Source organism: Peromyscus eremicus, chromosome 5 (genome assembly GCF_949786415.1).
Source record: "Peromyscus eremicus chromosome 5, PerEre_H2_v1, whole genome shotgun sequence".
NCBI lineage: Eukaryota > Metazoa > Chordata > Mammalia > Rodentia > Cricetidae > Peromyscus > Peromyscus eremicus.
In genome coordinates this window covers 118893562-118915888 of record NC_081420.1, presented here as the reverse complement: position 1 = coordinate 118915888, position 22327 = coordinate 118893562, and the positions used below count along the sequence as shown (strand labels likewise).

General features: G+C 43.4%; 1 protein-coding gene across 3 annotated transcripts in view; it reads right to left on the bottom strand.

Annotated features, from left to right (window-relative positions):
- The window catches only part of Slc10a7 (solute carrier family 10 member 7), a 239102-nt gene that overhangs the window by 40929 nt on the left and 175846 nt on the right, over positions 1 to 22327 (bottom strand). For all 3 annotated transcript variants that reach the window (XM_059264287.1, XM_059264286.1, XM_059264285.1), the window contains exon 6: positions 20139 to 20174. In XM_059264287.1, coding sequence (XP_059120270.1) covers positions 20139 to 20174 — 36 coding nt within the window. The remainder of the gene's footprint in view (positions 1 to 20138; positions 20175 to 22327) is intronic.

Here is a 22327-nt window from a genome sequence, read left to right as displayed (position 1 = left end):
TCAATAATACAATAAATTAATTTTATTTCCATAAATTTCTTTCATAAGCACCAAACATTTGGCAGTAATCAACAAAGGACAAGTGAAGTCACCTCTGATTTTCTGAATTAACGTAAATAGATTATTAAGTATTTTAACATATAATTCTATTAGAAAACTAAGATTAAGGAAAAATTGAAGTTACATAATCATCTTAAGTTACTTTTCATTATACACTCTTGAATAGTAGAGTTATTCTACATGTACCACAATATTTCACCTACAGTCATAACTTAAGTGATTATTTCATCCATTTGTAGATTCCTAGAATAATAAACAAACATGTCTCATTCTCTCATCAGGACAATATTTTTATTGATAAAAATAAAATATTTTCTAACTTTTTTTAAGTCAAAGACAATGAATTTTAGATCCTTTACAATTCATTACTACACAAATTCTAGCAAATGAGAGAAATCCTAAAATATAACTTTTTTCCTTTTTTAATCTCTGTATGTGTATGGTATGTGTAGGAAAGCAGATGTCTGTGTGTCCCAACGTGTGTGGGGGTCAGAGGACAACCTCAGACAATGGATCGGTCCTTGCTTTCCACTTTGTCCGAGATACGGTCTCTTGTTCACTGCTGTGAACATCAGGCTAGCTGGCCTACAAGCTACTAGGGAGTCTCCTGTCTCACCCTCCCAACTCACTGTACGAGAGCTGGGGTCATAGATGTACACTACTATGCTCAACCTTATGAGGGTCCTGGGGATTCGAACTCAGGTCCTCACACTTGTATGGCAAGCTCTTTACCTACTGAGTCATTTCTCCAGTCCTCTACTTTTCAACTTAAAATTTCAATACACCTGTTTTAAAAGTTGTATGCCCTACCAAGGTTCCTAAGTCCTATTTTTCTCCTCCCTTGCCTTTTTAATTCTTTGTTTGCTAACAGTTACCATCACAGCTTCGTAGAGATCCTATTTCCTGTGGCCCTGATGTTCATCTATATACATAGTTGTATTGGTCTCAACTATCAAGAATCAGTTTCCCCATGAACTTTCTCAGCCTCCTCCTGGTATTCAAACCTCTCTGGACCAGTGACAGCCTGGTTCGTAGACGTCCATCTTCCACTTCAGCCCTTCTGTCCCAGATTCCCCCCAGCCACAAGCATTCTCTCCCTTGCCCCTGTAGCTTGCTTTTCATCCTCCTACAGATTAGACCTCAGATTTCTTATTTACCCTTTCGAGTCAGAATTAGAAATGCCCCTTGGAAAATAATTTTATCAATCAACAATGAGGCAGCAATGATTGAGGGCAGAATGTCAAAACAAATCAAGAACTCAGATGGATAACACCAGCAGCTCAGAAGGAAATGATGTAGAGCCCATGCTGTTACTGACGTCTGGTATATTTGATGCAGGACCTTTCTATGTCGGCCAGAACTCACTGTATCGCTCAGGTTAGCCTTGCACTCAAGATTCTCCTGCCTCAGCCCCTCAGCCTCCCAAGTTCTGGGAGTATAGCCATGCCCAGTTGAAGAGACTCTGGCCAGCCTGGGCCTGGCACACATGGCTCTGGCAGGCCTTGCCCTTCTCCCCATTCCCTCTGCCTTGCTAAAAACTGTTAGATCACATTCCTAAAGCTAGCCACCAAGGTCTATTCCCTTATTTGGCCACTTCCTCCTCCTGAGGCTGACCACCAAAGTCCAGCTACCAAAGTGTTGAAGTCCAGCATCAAAAGCCCCCTTTGGCTCACCTAATGAACATGTCCAATTAAAACTAAACACCTCATCCTAACACAGGGTCTCCCCTTTACCTTTATAAACCGCCATTTTCCTGTCTCCTCTCTATCCAGGCAGTCCTTTATTATTGCTCCCCAGCCCCTCAGGACACATCCCCCTTCCCCTCATCCTCTATCTCCTGTCTTTGTCCCTTACCCCTGCCCTCTGACCTTCTGAGGCAAATAAATCTCCTTTGTGCTGAGAACTTGGTCTTGGGGGTCCTAAGCCGACATGTGTCCTTTCACCCGCTGAATATAAAGAGAGAAATGGAAAGGAAAGGCCATGGCTGCTCCAAGGTGTGGTGGAGGAGAAAGTTTATTGTAGATAAAAGGGAGAGCACTGCCAGAGGCAGGGACATCTGTGAGAGTCCAGAGTGGACATGACCAGACTGAGCTGGGCCATGTGGCAGTGGGGTGGGGGAGGAAGAGGGGAGAGGAGGGACCAGGTGTAGCAGCCAGGAGGCCAAAGGTCGAAAGGGGCAGGTAACCAAAATGTCTGGATTATATAGGAAAGAGCCTCTGGGGGAAGGGCAGCCCAGCCCCTGGGCGGAGAGTTCAGGGTAGAGAGCAGGGTATGCCAGCCATACCCTGTAACAGGTGGGGATTGAGGGATGCTGGACCTGGCAGCCAGGTCCGCTTTGATATGTTAAATAGGCACCTCAGCTGTTGTCCTGGTTTTAAAGCTTAACAGACAGAAAAAGATATTTCAAGCAACAAGAAACAAGCTGGTGCAGCCATTTTAACATCCGACAAAACAGACTTCAAAACTAATCAGAAGAGAGAGGGAAGGACACTACATGTTCAAAGGGAAAACTCACCAAGAGGCTACCGCAATTCTTAACATCTGTGCAGCAAACACAAGAGCACCCAAGTTCACAAAAGAAACACTACTACGGCTCAAATCGCATAGTGACCCTCCCATGCTGATAGTGCATGATTTCAATGCCTGCCTCTTACCATTAGGCAGGTCATCCAGACAAAACTAAACAGAGAAATGCTAGAGTTAACTGAAATCCTAAACCAAATGGACCGAACACATTTACAGAACATTTCACCCAAACAGAAAAGGATACACCTTCTTCTCAGAAGCTCATGGCACTTTCCAACACTGACCACATACTTGGACACAAAGCAAGTCTCAACAGACACAAGAACACTGAAACACCCCTCTACATTCCTTCTGATCACTACAGACTCAAGCTGGGCCAAGGGAGCAGGGAGCTTACAAACTCATGGAAACTGAGCAACACACCACTGAGTGAAAAACGGGTCAAGAAAAAACGAAGAAATAAAACGTTTTTAGAATTGAATGGAAATGAATACACGACATACTCAAACTTATGGGATACAATGAAAGTGGTGCTAAGAGACAAGTTCACAGCACTAAGTGCCTTCATAAAAAATATTGGAGAGATCTCATACTAGTAACTTAATGGGACATCTGAAAGCTCTAGAACAATAGGATGAAATAATGTCCCAAAAGAGTAGAGGACAAGAAATAATCAAAATGAAATCAATAAAATAGAAACAACAATAACAAAACAATACAAAGAATCCATGAAACAAAGAATTGGTTCTTTGAGAAAATCATTAAGATTGACAAACTCTTAGCCAAATTAACTAAAAGACTGAGGGAGAATATCCAAATCAACAAAATTAGAGATGAACAGAGGACATAACAACAAACACCAAGGAAATCCAGAGAATCATAAAGACATACTTTAAAAACCTGTACTTGCTGGGCGGTGGTGGCGCCTTTAATCGCAGCACTCGGGAGGCAGAGGCAGGCGGATCTTTGTGAGTTCGAGGCCAGCCTAGTCTCCAAAGGAAGTTCCAGGAAAGGCGCAAAGCTACACAGAGAAACTCTGTCTCGAAAAAACCAAAAAACAAAACAAAAAAAAAAACAAAAACAAAAAACAAAAAAAAACAAAACAAAACAAAAAACAAACCCTGTACTCCACCAAATCGTAAAGTCTCGCAGAAATGGATAATTTTCTTGACATATACCACATACCAAAGTTAAATCAAGATCAGATAAGCAAATTAAACAGACCTATAATCTCTACAGAAATAGAAGTAGCAATTATGTTTCCCAACCAAAAAGAGCCCAGAGCCAGATGGCTTTAGCACAGAATTCTACCAGAAGAATTAACAGCAATACTCCTCAAATTATTTCACAAAATAGAAACACAAGGAACACTGCCCAACTGTTTTTACTAGGCTAGAGTTACACTGATACCCAAACCACACAAAGACCCAACAAAGAAAAAAGAATTAAGGACTAGTTTCCCTTATGAACACAGATGCAAAAATTCTCAGTTAAATACTTGCAAATTGAATACAACACATCAAAATCATCTGCCATGATCAGGTAGGCTTCACCCCAGAGATGTAGGGATGGTGCAACATATGTAAACTGATAAATGTGCGATGGAATAATCCTCTTGTACACTGTAAAGATTTGCCACTCAAATTGGTTTAATAATAGCCAGGCAGGAACTACGCAGGGTGATAAACTAAGGATGATGAGAAGGAGAAGGGTGGAGTCAGGAGGTGCCAGCCAGACAAAGAAGGAGCAGGAGAAAAACGTGCCATGCTAATAAAAGTACCACCACATGGCAAAGCATAAATAGAAATATGGGTTAATTTAAGTCTAAGAGTTAGCTAATCACAAGCCTGAGCTATCGGCCAAGCATTTAAAATTTATATTAAGCCTGAGTCAATTATCTGAGAAGCAGCTGCTGAGTATTTGGGACTAGGCATTTGGGACAGGAAATGTCCATTTATACAAATGTAATCCACCATATAAACAAAGCAGAAAAGACCTTTGACAAAATCCAACATCCTTCATGATAAAAATCCTGAAGAAACTAGGGATATAAGAAACATACCTCAACATAATAAAGGCAATTTACAGCAAGCCCACAGCCAACATCAATCTAAATGGAGAAACTCAAATCAATTCCACTAAAATCTATTTTCAATAATGAAAAATAAACTAACAAGACTTTTCTTCATTCTGATAAATTTCATAAAATTTGTTACCGCCCTTAGCTGCAATCTTTATACATTCAAGATGCCAAGACTGTGCCCCCCCCCCCATCAGGGGACCTTTGCTCATTGAACACCAGCTTCTGCACTGACCACTGGCCATCGATTTAACCATTCCCCAAACTGTAGCTTCTAGCCCCTTTCCTGTACAACCAATATAAAGTAAAGAAAATATAGAGAGTCAAAGCGAGGCTGAGGAAGATGTGTGCACAGCATCTCTGATCCATCAACACTGAACTGGAGGGACTACTTTCTATGTAAAATCAGAATAGTCAGGATAATGATTACACTCTATTTTATATCAAGCATGTCCTTGAGCACAGAGTGATCAACAAATATAGTTGCCTCACAAATAATTAACTCTAGATTTCTTCCTGATGCAATGGTTGAAAGCAGGAAAAAAAACAGGTTGAAGTACTGGATAAACTTCAAATATTAAAGTCTCCAAGTTCTGGATGACCAGTCTGATGCTGTGTTCACAAGCTTTGGAGTGTCTGGAGAAGCAGCAGAATTCAGTTATAACTGCTGGGTGAAGACAATCCCTGCCCGGAATCTCAGGGCTCAGCTCACACATTCCTAGCTCCTCTTTCTACCTAACTTTATTCATATTTAAAAATGGGTAAGTGTTAGGGATATGTAGATCAATAGTAGAGTGTTTTCCTAGCTGGTTTAGTTACCATATTCCCTCTGTAACCTCACAGAAATAAAGGTAACTCATTTCAATAATATTTTTAAAATACCATGTATTTTAATTTTTCCATTCACTAGGCTGTTGTATACTTAATATTTAGAAACTCCACATTAACAGAAGGCAGTAGAACACAGCAATGGGTTGATGAGGAAGCCATCTAGGGTCTCCAGAGTCCATTTGTCCTCTAGAACACCTGAGACCTTTGAACCACTTGATTGGAAACACAGGTTAGAATGACCCTCCTCCGAGGTCCTGTCCAGATGATCGAGGAGGTCGAGCTATCCAGGGATGTAATTAACTGGGTTCCTAAAGGCAAAGGGGAGGCAGGGATGCTGTCTCAGAAAGGAAGGCAACCTCAGTGCTGGAGTCTGATGTGACATTAAGTCCTTCCTTTCTTTCGACTTGGCCACAAGATCTACTGTGCAGTCAGTGCAAAGATTCAAAGGTGTCCCTGGGGAGGTCTCTGATGCCACTGGCATCAGAGGAAAGGACATGGAGCATCTGGCACAGGACAGTACATTACAACATGGAAAAAAAAGGAGAGGTTCCAACCATTCCGTGTGCAGGCCCGATCTCCACTGTGGAAAAAACTGCTTCCTCACATTTCTATGAGGATCCTGACATGGACAAAAGGACCCTGGGAATCATGGCCAGCTTCCTCCGCCATGTGTTTAGCAGAAGTCCCAGTTATTAGCAGAACAAGCTTGCAAGTTCAGGACTAACTCATATCAAGCATGTAGCCTGGGCTTCCCAGAGACAACATATCTCTTACTGCCAAATTTTAAGATACAGCAATTAAACAAACAACTTAGTTACCATTTAATTTCATAGTCTATACTGAGAAGAGATAATACATAAAATCTCAATATATGAGAATTTAAGTCCTTTATGTTCAATCACTCCTGTAGGGAACAAAGAAAGGCGTGTGTGAATGCGGGCGTGTGGGCGTGTGTTTAAAAAACAGGTCATGAATTTAGGAGGGAGTCAGGGAATCATGGAGAGAGTTGGAATGGAGAGAGAGGAGTGCAAATGATGTAAGCACAGTACTCGTGTATAAAACTCTCAAAAGAATAAAAAATCAAAGAGAAGAAAGATGTGTGTGAGCAGACCTGGCCGTCACCCTGTAACATGAACCCCAAACTGCTCATTTCCAGATCTGTCTTTCCAGGGAAAGTGCACACACTGGAAGGTTGGAACACTGTCTTGTTAATGGTTTACAACTGGGAAACACTCAGAAACAACAGGAGGGCCAGTTGGGCCAGACTGCTTGGCTATACATCTGAGTGACAGACGCCTCTGGAAGGACCAGAGTGCCTCGTAAGGTTCCAGGGTGCGTGTGCTACTGGGTTCACACTTGGAGAATCTGCACCAAGTGTTCAAGATCTGTGTCAGTTTTTGAATGCTTTCAGTACACGGGGAGAGAGGAGGCCTGAAGTTGTTTCTTTGCGATCTCCTAACATTTCTGAAGTAAGTTCCAAAGTTGTAGGTAACTCACAGACCCAAGAAAGGATCCGTCTGGCCTCCCTCTGCCCAGCCATCTCCTATGAGTACAACAGCGGCATTGACAGTGGACTTCTATGCGGCTGGTCTATTGCTTATTATGTGTTACACAGTTTGACGCTCACAGAAACCCTGTGAAATGGGTCTAATACTATTCTCACTTCAGTGGCTAATTGGACAAACTGGACAATGGTCACTGTCGCAACAAAGTGACAAAAGCAGGATCTGAACCCAGAGGTACAGCTCCAAAGCCTTCCACTCTCCTGCACAGTGGTTCCAGAAGGTTCAGAGGGTAGGCGGGGCAACAGGAGTGGAAGCCAGAGCCGTGCCCTCCTTTTCTTGCTGGTGGGGTTGGGTAGAGGGGTGGATGGCTGAGCCACAGGACACAAAGTCGTTGGAGTGGCTCTTCTCAACACTCCCAAGAAGGAAACATAACTAGTACCAGCCTGGATTAATCAGAGGGGCTAATGGATACACACAATGCATACACACAATAGATACACACAATGGATACACACAATGGATGCCTCGGGGCTTCAGCGTTTAATTCTCCAACCTGGCAGAGCAAGGTTCAGTGGAAGCACAGTTGACTAGTATACTCAATTTAATAATGATTTTGCTTGGAGAGTAAAATATTACTGGTCCTAAGTAGCCAGGCTCAGGAAGAGAAACACATGACAGCTCTGAAGGAGAGATGCTGACTATCTGCAGACTCTGTTACCAACCAACATCAGGAAACGGGAGCCTTATCTATCACTCCTGGAAGTGGGCTCACCTGTAAACTGTCATTAATGCATGGGCTCGTCACCTGTTCTGGAGAGTGAGCTGCCGCCTTTTTCTCCTTAGCTGCAGGCATTGCTATTTGTGTCTCTCTTCTGCTATTGAAACATTATTGTATTCAATAATTTACTCCTAATGATTGGTCTTTGCTTCCATTAGGAACAACAGAAAGAGCTATGTACAGTTTATACTCTAGGATGGCAAATGCCAGCCAAATCTCTTCTTATGGAAAATCAGCAAGAAGTGGTTTGAGATATAGTGAAAGGTACACACACACACACACACACACACACACACACACACACACACACACCCTGCCCTGTTTCTAGCTCATTATCACAGGGCCCAGCCCTGGGGGAAGAGGAAGGGAGGAGGCCTTGCTCACTACTGAACTTGACTTTCTTGTAAATACACGCATAAATACCCGTCTCCTGCCTGTTGTGAAGACCAGCGTTACAGGGATGCCTTCCTTCTCAATTCCTACCCTCCCTATGGACAACAGTTCAGCGTCTCCATGGTCTTTTCTCCCCTCTGCTGCTCTTCCTCACAGGGGTGCACGCAAATGTCACTGATGACGACCTGAGGCTGAGTTTAGTGTATGCCAGGTGACACGTTCAATGTCAATATGACTGGGATTTTTTTTTTTTTTAAAATCAAGGTGAGGAATATGGTTGTTAGACAGCCACATTTATTCAGTTGTTCACATCAAACTAAAATTGGGTTACTGCATAAAGACTATATTGAGTAGAGGAAATAATCTTTTATTTTACAGCTAAATGCATAGCATTTTTCTTCTCTGAGAAATAAAATAGGTTTAAAATATTTTTTATAGATAGAATAGTATGTAAAGTATGGTTTCATTTTTACGTTGATTTATCTTTTTTCATCTTTGCTGAGGCATAATTGACAAAATTATATATGCAAGGCACACCAAGTAATGACTGTGTATATAGTGTGTGATGAGCGTCATAATCAGGCTATTTAACATAAACATCACCTGCAATTGTTTCCCTTTGTGTATGTGGTAAAAATATCCAAGAGCTACTCTTTCAACAATTTTGATCGGCAGTGAGTCACTAGCTCACCAAGCTATCACGAGGTTCCAACAGTCTTCCTAAACTGTAAGCTGCACCCTGGCCTCCATCGCTCCAGTCTGGTTCTGTGAGTCTGATGGTTTTGGGTTTTCTCATGTGAGATCATGCAGCACTTGCCTGTCTACATTCAGCGTAACCTCCTTCGTGTTTACCTATGTTGTATGCTAATTCAGTGTAAGATGAAAAGGTCACTTCCGATTACTTTAATGGAAACCTGTTTGGGGTAGTTCTGAGGATTAGTTTCGGGGGAGAATGAACCACTGAGCTGCACCCCATTCCTGATGGAAACTAGTTACATAAGTTCTAGTTACTTGAAACATGCAGACTTCAAGTAAGATGCACCGGAAGTAGAGACTGGAGGCAGAGGTATCTTGGAACGGATTTTGCTTCTGACTTTCCGAACAAATAGTTCATGTTATCAAATCTGGAGTTTGGTAAAGGAACCAAAAGGCCTGCTAAATAGTCCCTTAAACAGAAAGAGCATTTAATTCCTTCGGAAGGGGACGGGTAGGGGGTGGGGCGCCGCTGGGGCAGTAAGCAGGCAGTGTCTTTCTACTCTGGTGTTCCTCCCTGCTCAGGGAGCACCCCAGGGGCTGGGGCTGGAGCAGAACATGGGAAAGCCTTGACCAAAGCTCCTTCCTGAGTTCACTCCAGCTAGGCCAGGGAAGCTGGAGGCCAGCAGTGGAGCTGGCATGGGCCAGTGGCCCTTCAGAGCGGGTGTTATCAGTGTCATTACCAGAGTTTTTGAAACTACTTCCCAGATGATCTGGCTACCCTGCCTCCCTTATTGTGATGCAGGAAGGCATGTGTGTGTCATAGGTGGGGAGTGGGAGACATAGCATTTACAATAGGTTCCACAGAAAAGTCTCTGAGAACAACTTTTGTGTGACCAACACCCAAGCTGCTATCTCAGTTTTGAGAGAAGATTCATCTTAAGGCATTTCTGAGCAGAAACATCTCAGTGCGACTCAAGGGGGACAATGAAGCAGCTGGTCCCTCTTCATGTGCTCTCCAACTGTGAACACTTTGTACATCCCACTCACTTGACAATTGATTATGTAATCATAATTGGGAACAGAATATACAAATAATGATTATCACACATGACAGCAACAGCAGGGTGCTGGCTAGTTTTATGTCAACTTGACACAAGGTCTAGTCATCCGAGAGGGGGGAACTTCAATTGAGAAAATGCCTCCATAAGATCATGATGTAAGTGACCCTGTAGGGTATTTTCTTAATTAGTGATTGGTGGGGGAGGGCCCAGCCCATTGTGGGTGGTGCCATCTCTGGGCTGGTGGTCCTGGGTTCTATAAGAAAGCATGCTGAACAAGCCATGGGCAACAAGGCAGTAAGTAGCACCCCTCCATGGCCTCTACATCAGCTCTTGCCTCCAGGTTCCTGCCCTGTTGGAGTTCCTGCCCGGACTTCCTTTGGTGATGGACTGCTACCCAGAAGGATAAGTGGAATAACCCTTTCCTCCCCAAGCTGCTTTTGGTCATGGTGTTTCATCCCAGCAGTGAAAGCCCCAAGACAAGCAGTATAAACTATTTCTGTGTACAGTGATAGGACGGAGAGCTGAAATTTCTATTCCAGGCAGTCAATTAGCAGGAAACGAAGGAGAGCTGCTGACTCAGAGACCGCTCCAACTAGGCCCCTCCTTTCAATGAACTCCTATTAAATAACAGTTGGAATCACAGAGACTGGTAATTAATGTTTTCTCTAAGTTTTTTCCACATTCTTGACTTCTGTTTACCCAAATAAGTGTTCAGCTCCTTCAAGTGAGTAATTATGTTTTCCGTGTCTTGTATGGAGTGTAACTGAGTGCTGAAATAGGCCTTAGAACTGTCTCTAAAGACTCAGGCTTCCTAAACATAACCAGGAAGAGCCCTCAACCGAGGTGGACCACCCTGCCCTGTCTTCCTTACCAGCTGTGCAGCCTGGTTAAATTAGGCAACTGGGACCCGTTTTCTCATCTAAAAGCGGCTCTGCCTGCCATGTGCAAACAGAGCTTGCAGTAATAGCTACTCAGGAAACCTCACTCTGTCCTCTCCACCACCTCGGTGTAGAACGGACAGGATTGTCAGCTTGATATGATCTAGAACCACTGAAGAGACAAGCCTACACAAGTCTGTGAGGGGTCATCTAGACTAGGTTAATGGAGGTTGGAAGATGGGCCACACAGTGCATAAATAGGACAAAACAGCTAAGTGCAGGCATTTATCTCCCTCTGCATCCTGACTGCAACATCTGCCTCTTCAAGCTCCAGAACATAACAGAGTGCATCCTTGACCTGTGAACCAAAATAAGCCTTCCCTTCCAGACATAGCTTCTGTCAGTAATCTTGTTGTAGCAAAAGGAAAGTAATCAAAACACTTGGAAAAACATGGATTCTTATACAGTGCTGTGAGAGAGCACACCTATTTGGGTTTAAGAACTCTGGAAAGGGACTCCAACAGTAGAAACAGTCAGATCAATAAAACATACGTAGGTGGAAACAGGCTCGCATGCATGCAGTGTATATACATATGTCTGAGTATGTACGTGTTCCATTGCCACTGGGACTTATAAATAGCCATCTACTTGATGCAGGGCCAGATTGCTGAGAAGCTAAGCCATATGAAATGGGCTAATATAATAACTGGGGCAGAAGTGCCCCGCTTCCTGATGAGTGCCCCCACTCCATAGCCACTATGCAACAAGTTGTTTCCGTCAATCTTGTCTGTTACATGCTACTGAATAGTGAACACTACAATGGTTACTTAACAGGGTTAGTGACAGTCACCACAAAGAAAGGGAAGATGGGCACATCATAAGTGACACTGCACATAAATAGCCAGACTGTGTGCTTGAAAAGACCTGAAGTGAGAAGGCATTTCCCTGAGAAACATCAGAAGTTTCCGCATACTTCTCATGCTCATCAAATAAAAATTTTCTTTTGACATAAAATTCCTGTAAAAAATTACCTCTGTGCTATGAAATGTTTCCTGTTTAGGCAATTCTTTAGAATATTATATTATTAATATTTGTGATACTTAAGAGTTCTACCCTGACTTTTAATTATCTGTGCATGCATCCCATTTTTTTTTTCCTTTGGAACCAAAGTTCTATTAGTCAAAGATCAATGTCTGATTGATCTTTCTAATATTCATGTGTACAGTTAGGTTCCCAAACATTGAGTAAAATAATGGTTAGTTTATTTAATATTGAAAAAAGTATAATTTATTTTCCCAGTAAATGAAAGGTAGGGTTGTTTGGGTCAGGTTATGACACTCACCTCCTAATCATTCATTTATCACCTGAGCCATTCAAATTGCCCACCACTCAGCACTCCTGTTCTCCTTTCAACAAGAATTTATAAAATGCCAGACGCTGGAGATAAGGGAATGGATATGCAAACTCCTGGCTGGTTAGAAGTTAAAATCTGTTAGACATTCACCACTTATAACACTGTTTCATAAGGAAAGTTACTACAAAAGAGACCAAGGCATTCGAGCCCCTGGTGTGGCCAGTGGGACTGACAGGCTCAATGCCCGCCCCACCCCCCACCCCCACTCCCCACCCCCGCCACCACAACGCACCCCAGTTTCTGCTGGCCTGACAGCTTGGTGGTACCCACATCCTGGGACCCCTCCTGCTGTAGAGGAGTTCTGTGCTTGCTCTCCCCCGTTAAGCGGTTACCCTGTGTGGTTCCACGCACCTCATTCTTTGAATTCACAAGAGAACCCTAAAGCCACTAGCTCTCAGGAGCTTTGGCAGCTGCTTCCTGGGACAATTACCCCAGTCCCCAAAGGCAAGCTCACCAAGAACCCAAGAAAGGCATACCACTCTCAAGGATACCCTCAGATTCTTGTATCAGCAGGATGTATCTTGATGTATATCAGGAAACAAGTTACCCTCACTGAAAATATCCCCGTCACTCTCTGAGCAAGCGGATCTATTCTTTCATGTAATTATGAATTAGAAAAACAACAACAACAACAACAACACTTTGGAGTGGCTTCCACTACAACAGTAACCAAAACCAGATTAAGGTTGTATTCTCATGAGGCTTTACATTTTAAGTGAAAAAGAACGAAACAAAACAAATTAACAAATGACTAAGATACTATATACTGATAAATGCTAAGGATAACATGTTATGGTTAAGTTTATAATAAACTTGACTGGGCTAGTGACTGCCCAAATAACTGGTTAAACATTACTCGGGAGAAGGATCTCGATGTTTCTGGAACAAATTCACACTCGACAGGGTAAACTGTGAAGGTCTGTCTTCATGGGTGGAGATAATCCAATCCACTGAGGTGCTACACAAAGCAACAAGGCAGAGGTGCACCACTGCTCCCGTGAGCCGGGATGCCCATTTTCTGTTCCTGCAAACAAGGGTTCTCGATCTTGGGCCTCCAGTCTCTAAGAATCCCAGTACCCACAACCCTTTAGTCCTCAGGACCTGTGCTCTGCGGCAGGGTTGGGAGTGACACCATTGGCTCTCACGGTCTGAAGGCTTTGGACTCGGACCAAAGCACACCCCGGCTTCCCCATTTCTTCAGACAGCATATGGGAAATGGTAGAACATCTCTACATGTCCACAACTATGAGTCAGCTCTGACAATACTTTCCTTATGTATGTGTACATGTGCACACTTACACTAATATTCTCTAAATAGCAGAGGAATGGAGAAAGATGGAGATGTCTCCAGAATCCTAATTCAAAACAATTAAGAAAGATGAATATGGTACTCTATATAAAATAGTTATAAATCTCTCTCAGAACGCCATTCCGCTTGAGACCTGATGACACTAAAGGAGGAGGAAGCAGCTAGGCGGGGTCAGCAGCAGATGTGAGAGGGCAGCCCAGTGCCTGCACCTGCTGCACCTGCTGCGCCTGCACTTCAATGCACTGTGCATTCCTCACAGAAAGACTCCACACTTCCTCTCCTGTCAACACTCCAGTGCCTCCCTGCTTTTCTTACTCTCCACCACTAGCCTTATTTCTTACTTCCCAGAGGAAACAAACCAGCCAGAAAAGATTTCAGCTCTTAAGTCTATCAACTAACTTTCTGGCATCTCTGCTCATGTGCCATGACTCATTATGGATGGATTCTCTGACCAGGAGGCTGCACTCACCCTCTGTGCACATGAGCTCTCTTTCTCCTATTCAAAGAGCGGGTCCAACAATTCTCCCTTGTCTTAGTTACGTAGCAAATTTCCCCTCTACAAATAGATTGGTCTTGTTAATCCAAATATGTAACTAATTTTTTCAACCTAAAAGAAACCCTCAATCCTTTATTAACTTTGTTGGTTTTTGTATCCTTTATTTAAAAAAATTAACCTCAATGTTATCAATTATTCTTGATCTTAATGTTTCTTCTTTTATTCGTTCCCAAGCACATTTCAACCAAGCTTTGACTATATAATTCTATGCAAATAGCTTTTGTTAAGGCCACCAATGACAACCACCTTGTTAAACCAGTGGCCAGATCATTTTAACAACTGTTACCCACACCCCACTCCATACATATTTTGAAACACATTCTCAGCTACACTCTGGGGCATCAAAATCTCTTGGTCTTCCTCCAAGGCAAAACGGGTATCCCTTGGCCTTCTTTGTGGATCTTTTAATAGTACAATATTCTACAACTTGATATAGCTTGGTGATATTTTTTGCCTCCATTCTTACCTTTTTCCCCAGTGAAACATGAAATTGTCCTTGATGATGAGCTCTTCCTAGTGAATATTTATGATTTGGACAGGACCAACACAAACACAGTAGATGGTGATTGGACCCTGAATTACAGATTCATACAATCAATTGTTTATCTATATCTTTGCTTGGATGTTTTGAAGGCAGCTCAATCTAAACGTACAATATAAACTCTTTGTGAGTTCCTTAAAAATGCTCATTCCCACACAATTCCTTATATTATAAACTGTAACTCCAACACTGCAGAGGCTCGGACTTGGAGTTACCCCTGACCTTTTTGCCCCTTTCAGTTCTACTTGATCAAGTTCTGTATTTCAACTACATCCCACCAGACTTTCGACTACTTTGGGCTAAACTAATAATCTGTCATGCCTTTACAGCGGTCATCCTGTTCCAACCATCATCCTCTTATAGGCTAGATATTCTCAACCTAGTGTCCAGAATCGTCAGGCCAATGGTGGGGGTACCCATCTATAATCCTAACATTCTGAGGCAGGAGGATCAAGAGTTCAAGGTTAGCCTAGCCTACATAGTGAGACCCTGTCAGGAAAGAAAGGAAAGAAAAAAACCAAGCATCAGAACATGCCATTCCCTTTATCAAAATGCATTCAGTTATTTCCTATTTCTCTCAAATTAAACTTCCAAGTCCAAAGTCTTCCATGCCTTGGCGTTGGCCGCACTGGTGGCATCGGAACACTTGATTCTTTATCTTTTGCTCAAACACTACTTTTCTCAGTGAGTCTGCACTTCCAGACTAATGAAAACAGCAAGCTCCTCCCTTTCCCTACGGCCACTTCAGTCCCTTGTTTTCTCTTCCGTGGCACTCACTCACATCACAGAGAACGCATTTTTACTTGGTTGTTTCTTTCTCTTGCGACCTAACCACCATGGTGGTAATGACACCTCCGCTCTGCTTTCTGCTCTATGCATGGCAGAAGACTGTTCCTGGCACGTAAGGATTCAATTTGCATTACTGAAAGGGCAATGAGCAGGTTTAAGTAACATTTCATTCTGTAAATACAAGACGGAGTGCAAGTGGGACAAGGTGGAGTTTAATTTTTAAGATCTATATTATAGAACACATCACTAGAAATAATTATAAGAGAGATTTTGATAATACAGAACAAGAGGAAATGTACATAAACTGTGACACAAACCGACAAGAAGAGGACTGGACTGAGGCGGGAACAAAGGCAGTCCATCCACAAACCCAGCAGAATACAAGGACGATAGTGACAGGTACAGGTGGGGGTGTCTGATAAAATTTCTGTTTCTCATCCCATCTAATTTCCTTTCTGCATTAGCTGATGTGAAGAGAGACACTAGAGATATGAGACGCTAAGAAGAAAATGTGAGATGATTCTCCAGAATCAAAGAGGGAGTGTGGCAGGGAAGATCAGAATTGTCAGACTCGCTGACAGTCATTGTCACGAACTCATGGAGGAGCAGTTATCACAATGAAGATGACTCTGGCATGTTCAGGTCCATGGGCAAAGGGTGCAGAGCTGGCTGCCAGCAGGACTGGTGATTTGTGGCAAATACGGAGCAGTACGGGGGTGAACAAGACTGCTGACGTGGTCTGTAATAAAGGAATTATAACCAGAGAGCGTGGGGCCAAGGGGAGGTGAGATGTGAGAGTGTAGGGATGAATGCAGGGTGAGCACAGCCAGAGGCCCTGCAGAAATGACCAGGTCAAGAAACTAGCCATTTTGAAGAATTCTGGACTTGGGCATATACTATGCATGTAGGGGGCTACTGGTCAGACAGAATGTTGGAAAACATGATTATGAAGGGTCTGCCTATTGGGTAGCTGGCTGGGATGGAGGGAAGGTAAACTTGTTGGGCTGGGGGTTATTAAAAGGTCAAGCATGTGAACAGTGAAAACAGCAGAGAGGAATCCCAATGGAGCACTGAGAAGAAAGCAATGCAAAGATGCTGGTGGAGTTGGTCCTGAGAGAAGGACGTGGGTTCCACAGTTATAACAAGAGGGAGAGTGGACAGAGAGAAGGACGGACAGAGAGAAGGACGGACAGAGAGAAGGACGGACCGAGAGAAGGACAGACAGAGAGAAGGACGGACAGAGAGAAGGACGTGGGTTCCACAGTTATAACAAGAGGGAGAGCGGACAGAGAGAAGGACGGACAGAGAGAAGGACGGACAGAGAGAAGGACGGACAGAGAGAAGGACGTGGGCTCCACAGTTATAACAAGAGGGAAAGTGGACAGAGAGAAGGACGGACAGAGAGAAGGATGGACAGAGAGAAGGACGGACAGAGAGAAGGACGGACAGAGAGAAGGACGGACAGAGAGAAGGACGTGGGCTCCACAGTTATAAGAGGGAGAGCGGACAGAGAGAAGGACGGACAGAGAGAAGGACGGACAGAGAGAAGGACGGACAGAGAGAAGGATGGACAAAGAGAAGGATGTGGGCTCCACAGTTATAACAAGAGAGACAGTGGACAGTGTGGATACATGCTAGCCTCCGAAGGAAGTAGACGATTGTGCAGAAGACAGGGGAAGTGACTCGGAACAGGTGATGGGTGTAAGAATGACGATTTCCTCCACTGCAAGGCTCCATGGCAGGAGCAAGAGTTGGCCGCTGAAGTGAACCAGAGGACAGGCTTCAACTGGAGCAGGACAGTGAAGGGGATATTCTGAGAGGTCAGTAATACAGGGAACTGAGATTTCATTAGAAAAACTATATTCCTTAGCAACTGTGTGGGAACACTAAGCAACTTCCATCTTTAAATAACGCTAAAGTAATTTCTGGGGCTCAAATTAATTCGTTGGGCTCTTTAACAGACCACAAGCTAGGCAGCTTAAACCAAGAGAAACACTGCCTCATAGCTCTGGAGGCTGTGGGTCTAAAATCAGGTGCAGCCATGTTTCCTCAGAAACGTGTCTAGGAACATCCTCTGTCGTGTTGTCTAGATCCCAGAGTCTGCTAGCAGCCCCTGGTGTTCCTTCGGCTGGTCGATGCTGCACCCTGACCTCCGCCTCCATTGTCACTGGGGTTCACCCTGTGTGTATTTGTCTCTTTGTTTTATGAGGACACAAATCACACTGGATTAAGGGCCCCACCCTCTTATGACCTTATCTGAACTAATTACATTTGCAAAGGCTGATTTCAAATAAGGCCACCTTTGGGTGTGTTGGAGGCTAGAACAAATCTTCCTGAGAGCCCCTAATGGAGGCGGAGAAAAAGAATAGCTTTTCTGGAATGTGTTTGTAGTTTAAGTCTCTCAATTATGTGTCCTGCTCAGTAAACAGGACTTGGAACGCAAGTGTTTTATAAATTCTCATTACAAAATGAATGATAGCTCAAACAGGCAAAAGGAACGTGCACCATGGACATTATCTAAAAGCCAAGCAACACAGAAGCAGCTATGATGTGGCAGGCTGATGCCTTTGAACCAATGGGGGAGTGCACTGCTCCAAAGGGAAGCACGGGGCTTCTGGCTGAGGGGCTCGGAGTGCTTTTGAGTCTCTCCACTTTAAAATGTCAGACCATAAAGTTCACAAGCTCACAGTTCTGTGTGGAGGAAAGCTTGTAATAACATGATACTAAGACACTCATCAGTGAGACATGTCTTGTTATGACATGCTGACAGAACGGAGGGTGAGGGGGGTTTTAATCAAAATAGGGTACCACTCATTCCAGGGCTCAACCACCTGGTTGTGGCTGAAACTCTATCTGCACACTCTGTGCCTGTGTGTGAATGTACACTGTGGAGGCCAAAGGTCAACCTCAGCGTCCTTCCTAGTTGTACTCTACCTTTCTTGTTTTGAGACAGGATCTTTTTATTGTCCCAAAGCTCCCTGGTTTGGCCAGGTTGGTCAGCCAGCAAGGCTTGGGATGTGCCTTCCTAGCACTGGGATTACAAGTATGAATCTTTACATTCTACTTTTTACATGGGTTCTGGAGCTCAGACTTAGGTAATCGCGCTTGCCTGGCAAGTACTTTACCATTGATCCACATCCCCTACTCCCCCAGCTCTTCTTGACTAAGTCACAGGAATTAGGCTTCCATATTTGGTAATGTATAAGACCTAGGACAGGCAGCTTATTACTGTGCATGCGCTCGGTGCTGGGCGCTATACCTGCCCTGTGACTCTCAGACTAGCCTGCATTTTGTACCTGCAGAGACTCCTGCTAAGTTTCTACTGGGATGCCAAATCTTGGCCAAAAAATACTAGTGGATAATTCCAGTTCTCACATCTAATGTGCAGGTAGGCAGGCAGCAAGTCATTTCTTCGAAAGGAATGCAAATAATTTGACCCACTGCCTATTCTGAATTGCAGGAGCTCCAACACATGAGGTTCATTCTGCTGAGGGAAGTGATCTGACGACTCTTCCAACCTTGGAAGGGTGGAGCCGGCATTTCAAAAGGCAAGGTGAGGCTGTGGCTTATTACTTGAAGGTAATGGCTTTCATGAAAGATGCAGAATCCAACTGTTTGATAGTATATCTAGCCTTTCCTCCTCCAGACACAGCTGGTAAGGAATGAAGAAGCCCACTCGATTACTCTAATTGAATTCCAACTTGGGTAATTATACTATAATTAAATAAATTTTCCCCATAGTTTTAATTCACTGACAAATAGTGCTAGTCAAACAGCTTCATTTCATTCCTAGACACGCATCCCCGCTACATTTCCGTGATAAGTGGAGTGATTTATATTTGGAAGATGTGTGTGTTGAAAAACTGCACAGTTCATAAAATATTTTAGGTATCATTTATGATTACATATGCTTTGCTCAGCATGAGATAACATTAATTTCTATTATAATCTTTCATCTAATTTCTCATATGCTTAGTGCCAAAGGAAATAAGACAGTTAATTAGCATTGCTTGTTTTCAGAACAACTTTTGTTGAGTTAGCCAGTGGCCTGGATCTACTTGTAGTTTTGACATTTCCCCCTTACAGCACATTTTGTTGTCCTTGAGAGCTGGACTGCATTTGGAGTTTCTGCTTTCCATTTTACAAAGGAGACCTGTTGTAGTAGTATTCCCAGGATTAGGGAATGAGTTGTAGTAGGCACCAGCTTTGGGATCTCAGCTGCCTCAGATCTCCTAGCTCAAGGTTCTTTTTCTCAAAAATGATCCAACACCGGGTCACTATTAATCACTTAGCTTTACTGAGAAAGAAAATGATGAGTAGTACATGTGTGATCCATGCCATAGGTCACTGGTTTATGATAATTAATGATTTATCCAGGAGCTGGAGGCCTAATCGCTAGGACCAGCTGCTGTCCCTGCACTGCAAGGCTGTGGGATTTTCTGGGTCTCAGGGATAATTCACTGGGCTCCGCCGGGAGGGGGGCTCAAAACGTCACCAAATTGTACCGAAGAATCCAGATTTCGGAGTTATTCTAAGGACTGAAGGTTTGAAGAAGGCTTGGGAGGTGGGAGTCTTTTTTCCCTCATGGTGCTAGGATACAAATGCAGGCCTTGAGCATGCTAGGAAAGGCATCTACCACCGAGTCACATCTGTAGTCCAGTAGATGGTATTTAACAAAATACATCAATAAAATACATGAAAGGCAATACCAAAATACTCACAAAAAGCAGCAGTAGCAACGGTGTCACAACGATGCCCTGAAAGAAATAAAAGAGAGAATGATTATTTGTTGGCCTAGAAAGCATACTTCTTCCCCCATTTTGTGGGAATGCTGGTCACGCTAGTCCTCTCACTCCTAACAAAATGGGGAGAGACGGCTCTGCTACCGTCACATTGATGTCGCCTTAATGACTATTTGGATAAGGCCACACTGAAGTGACAACCCCATGCTCCTTAAACCCACCTTTCCTCCATTTCAATCTAAACTCCCTTCCCCACTGCACAGGTCCTGCAGAGGTGGAACCTGGCGGTTGGCAAGTCTTCTCACTCAAGGCCTTCTACTCTACTTTGAGTAAAGTGCCCCTTTTTGAGAGAAGACAGGTGGTTTAGTCCCAGTTGGGGTCCTCTCCTGAGCAAAGACCACGTCGGCTGTGATGAATGAGATGTCGTGATTTTGTAATGTGAACTGATCTCCCCCAGGAAATGAGCTGCGATCTCCAAACTCATTTCGCTTGATTAGACTCTGTGTCTCCATGGCGGAAGGGAAGTCTTTCATCTAATTCAGCCACACAGGACCACCTCAGTCCCTCTGCCTCCCCCAGGCAGAAATGAGCAAAAGATTTGTTTTCTTCGATGACAGGGAACAGTTTGAGGCTGTTGTCAATGAGGCAGGATACAAGCTTTTAGCTTTGCTTAAAAGCACACATTTGAGTTGGGAGTCAACATGACAGGTTTCACTTGAGAGCAGCAGACAAGGATGTGTCTTAGTTCTTCCTTTATTACTCGGAGCTTTGTTGTGATTTACACAAGAAAAAGCATTTCATATTTTTATTAATGCACTCTATTTGAGACTTTGAAATTTTAGAGTCTGAATGTGTGTGTGCATGTGTGAGAGACAGAGACAGAGAGATCGAGGGCTGTCTTTTTCCCTTATAAACAGTCCTTTTGGTATTTAGAAGGAAGTCTTTAGTCTTTGCTATTACTACACAGTTGTGAACATGGCATAAGAAACTTATACTATGGGAACAATAATTGTAATGATTCTTTTAGTTTATACTCATGTGAATATCCTTATACAGACTTGCTTTGCGATTGAATAACAGAATGAATATTGTTCACTATGCGAACTTGAGCAAGTAGCCCGAGGGAGCAGAGCAGTGTGAGGGTCATACTTTTAAATCTCTTCATTACAGCAAGCATTGCGGCTTATCAGTTCCACGGGTTTCTATGAAGCAAGTCTCACATTTTGGAGGGCTAGGTGTACCAAGCCAAAATAATTTGAATTCAGCAAGGCTACTGCCTGAGGCTGAGGGTGGATCTCAGAGGCAGAGCGTTTGTCCTGCAGGAACAAGGCTCAAGTTTGATCACCAGAACTTTAATAATAATAAAGAAAAATGGCTGCTAGACTTCAGTCTTACAATTACATTTACTCTGTGTGTTTGTGTGCACCCAAACACACACAAGGCCTGTGTGAAGGTCAGAGGACAACTTACAGAAGCCCATTCTCTCTTTCCACCATGTAGATCCTGGAGATCAAATTCAGGCCATAAAGCTTTGGCAGCAAGTAACTTTACCTGCTAAAGTATCTCACAGGCCTGAAAAGATACTTCTGTCTTTAGTGATCTGGAATATATTTAGAATTTAGGTGGAATTCCAAGCTTTACAAAGTAATGTGAAAGTGAAAACAATCTGGTTGTTGAACCTCTCAACTTCATGATAAGTTTTAGAAACACTTATCAAACATCCATTTAAACACCACCTCTGTGCTCCTTCATGGCTGATTGAGGGTGAATCCAACACGGCTCCTATATTTCAATAGCTAATAGCCTAGAGACAAGTTCAGTACAGAGTGAGATGTAAAGCTAAATATTCCGATGGAAGAGAAGTAGTGTAAAAGAGGGTGATTATTTATTTACCTTTGGGAGGTTTCCTAGTGGAAGAGATACTGGGGTTGGAGAATTAAGGAAAGTGATCTGGTAGGAGAAAGGGCTAGCCCAGGAAGGGAGAGGCGCCGTACAGCCATGAGAATTTGAGCAGGAAAGTACAGACACATGTGAAGCAAAGTAGGTAGAGAGCCGTTCAGCAAGGCCTCCGGGGCCTGCTGGCTTATGAGCAACAGCAAGCTGCCCGGTTAGAATGAGTTCATAGTTCAGTATGTGGAATGTGGATTTGAATTGCCTTATAACCTAAC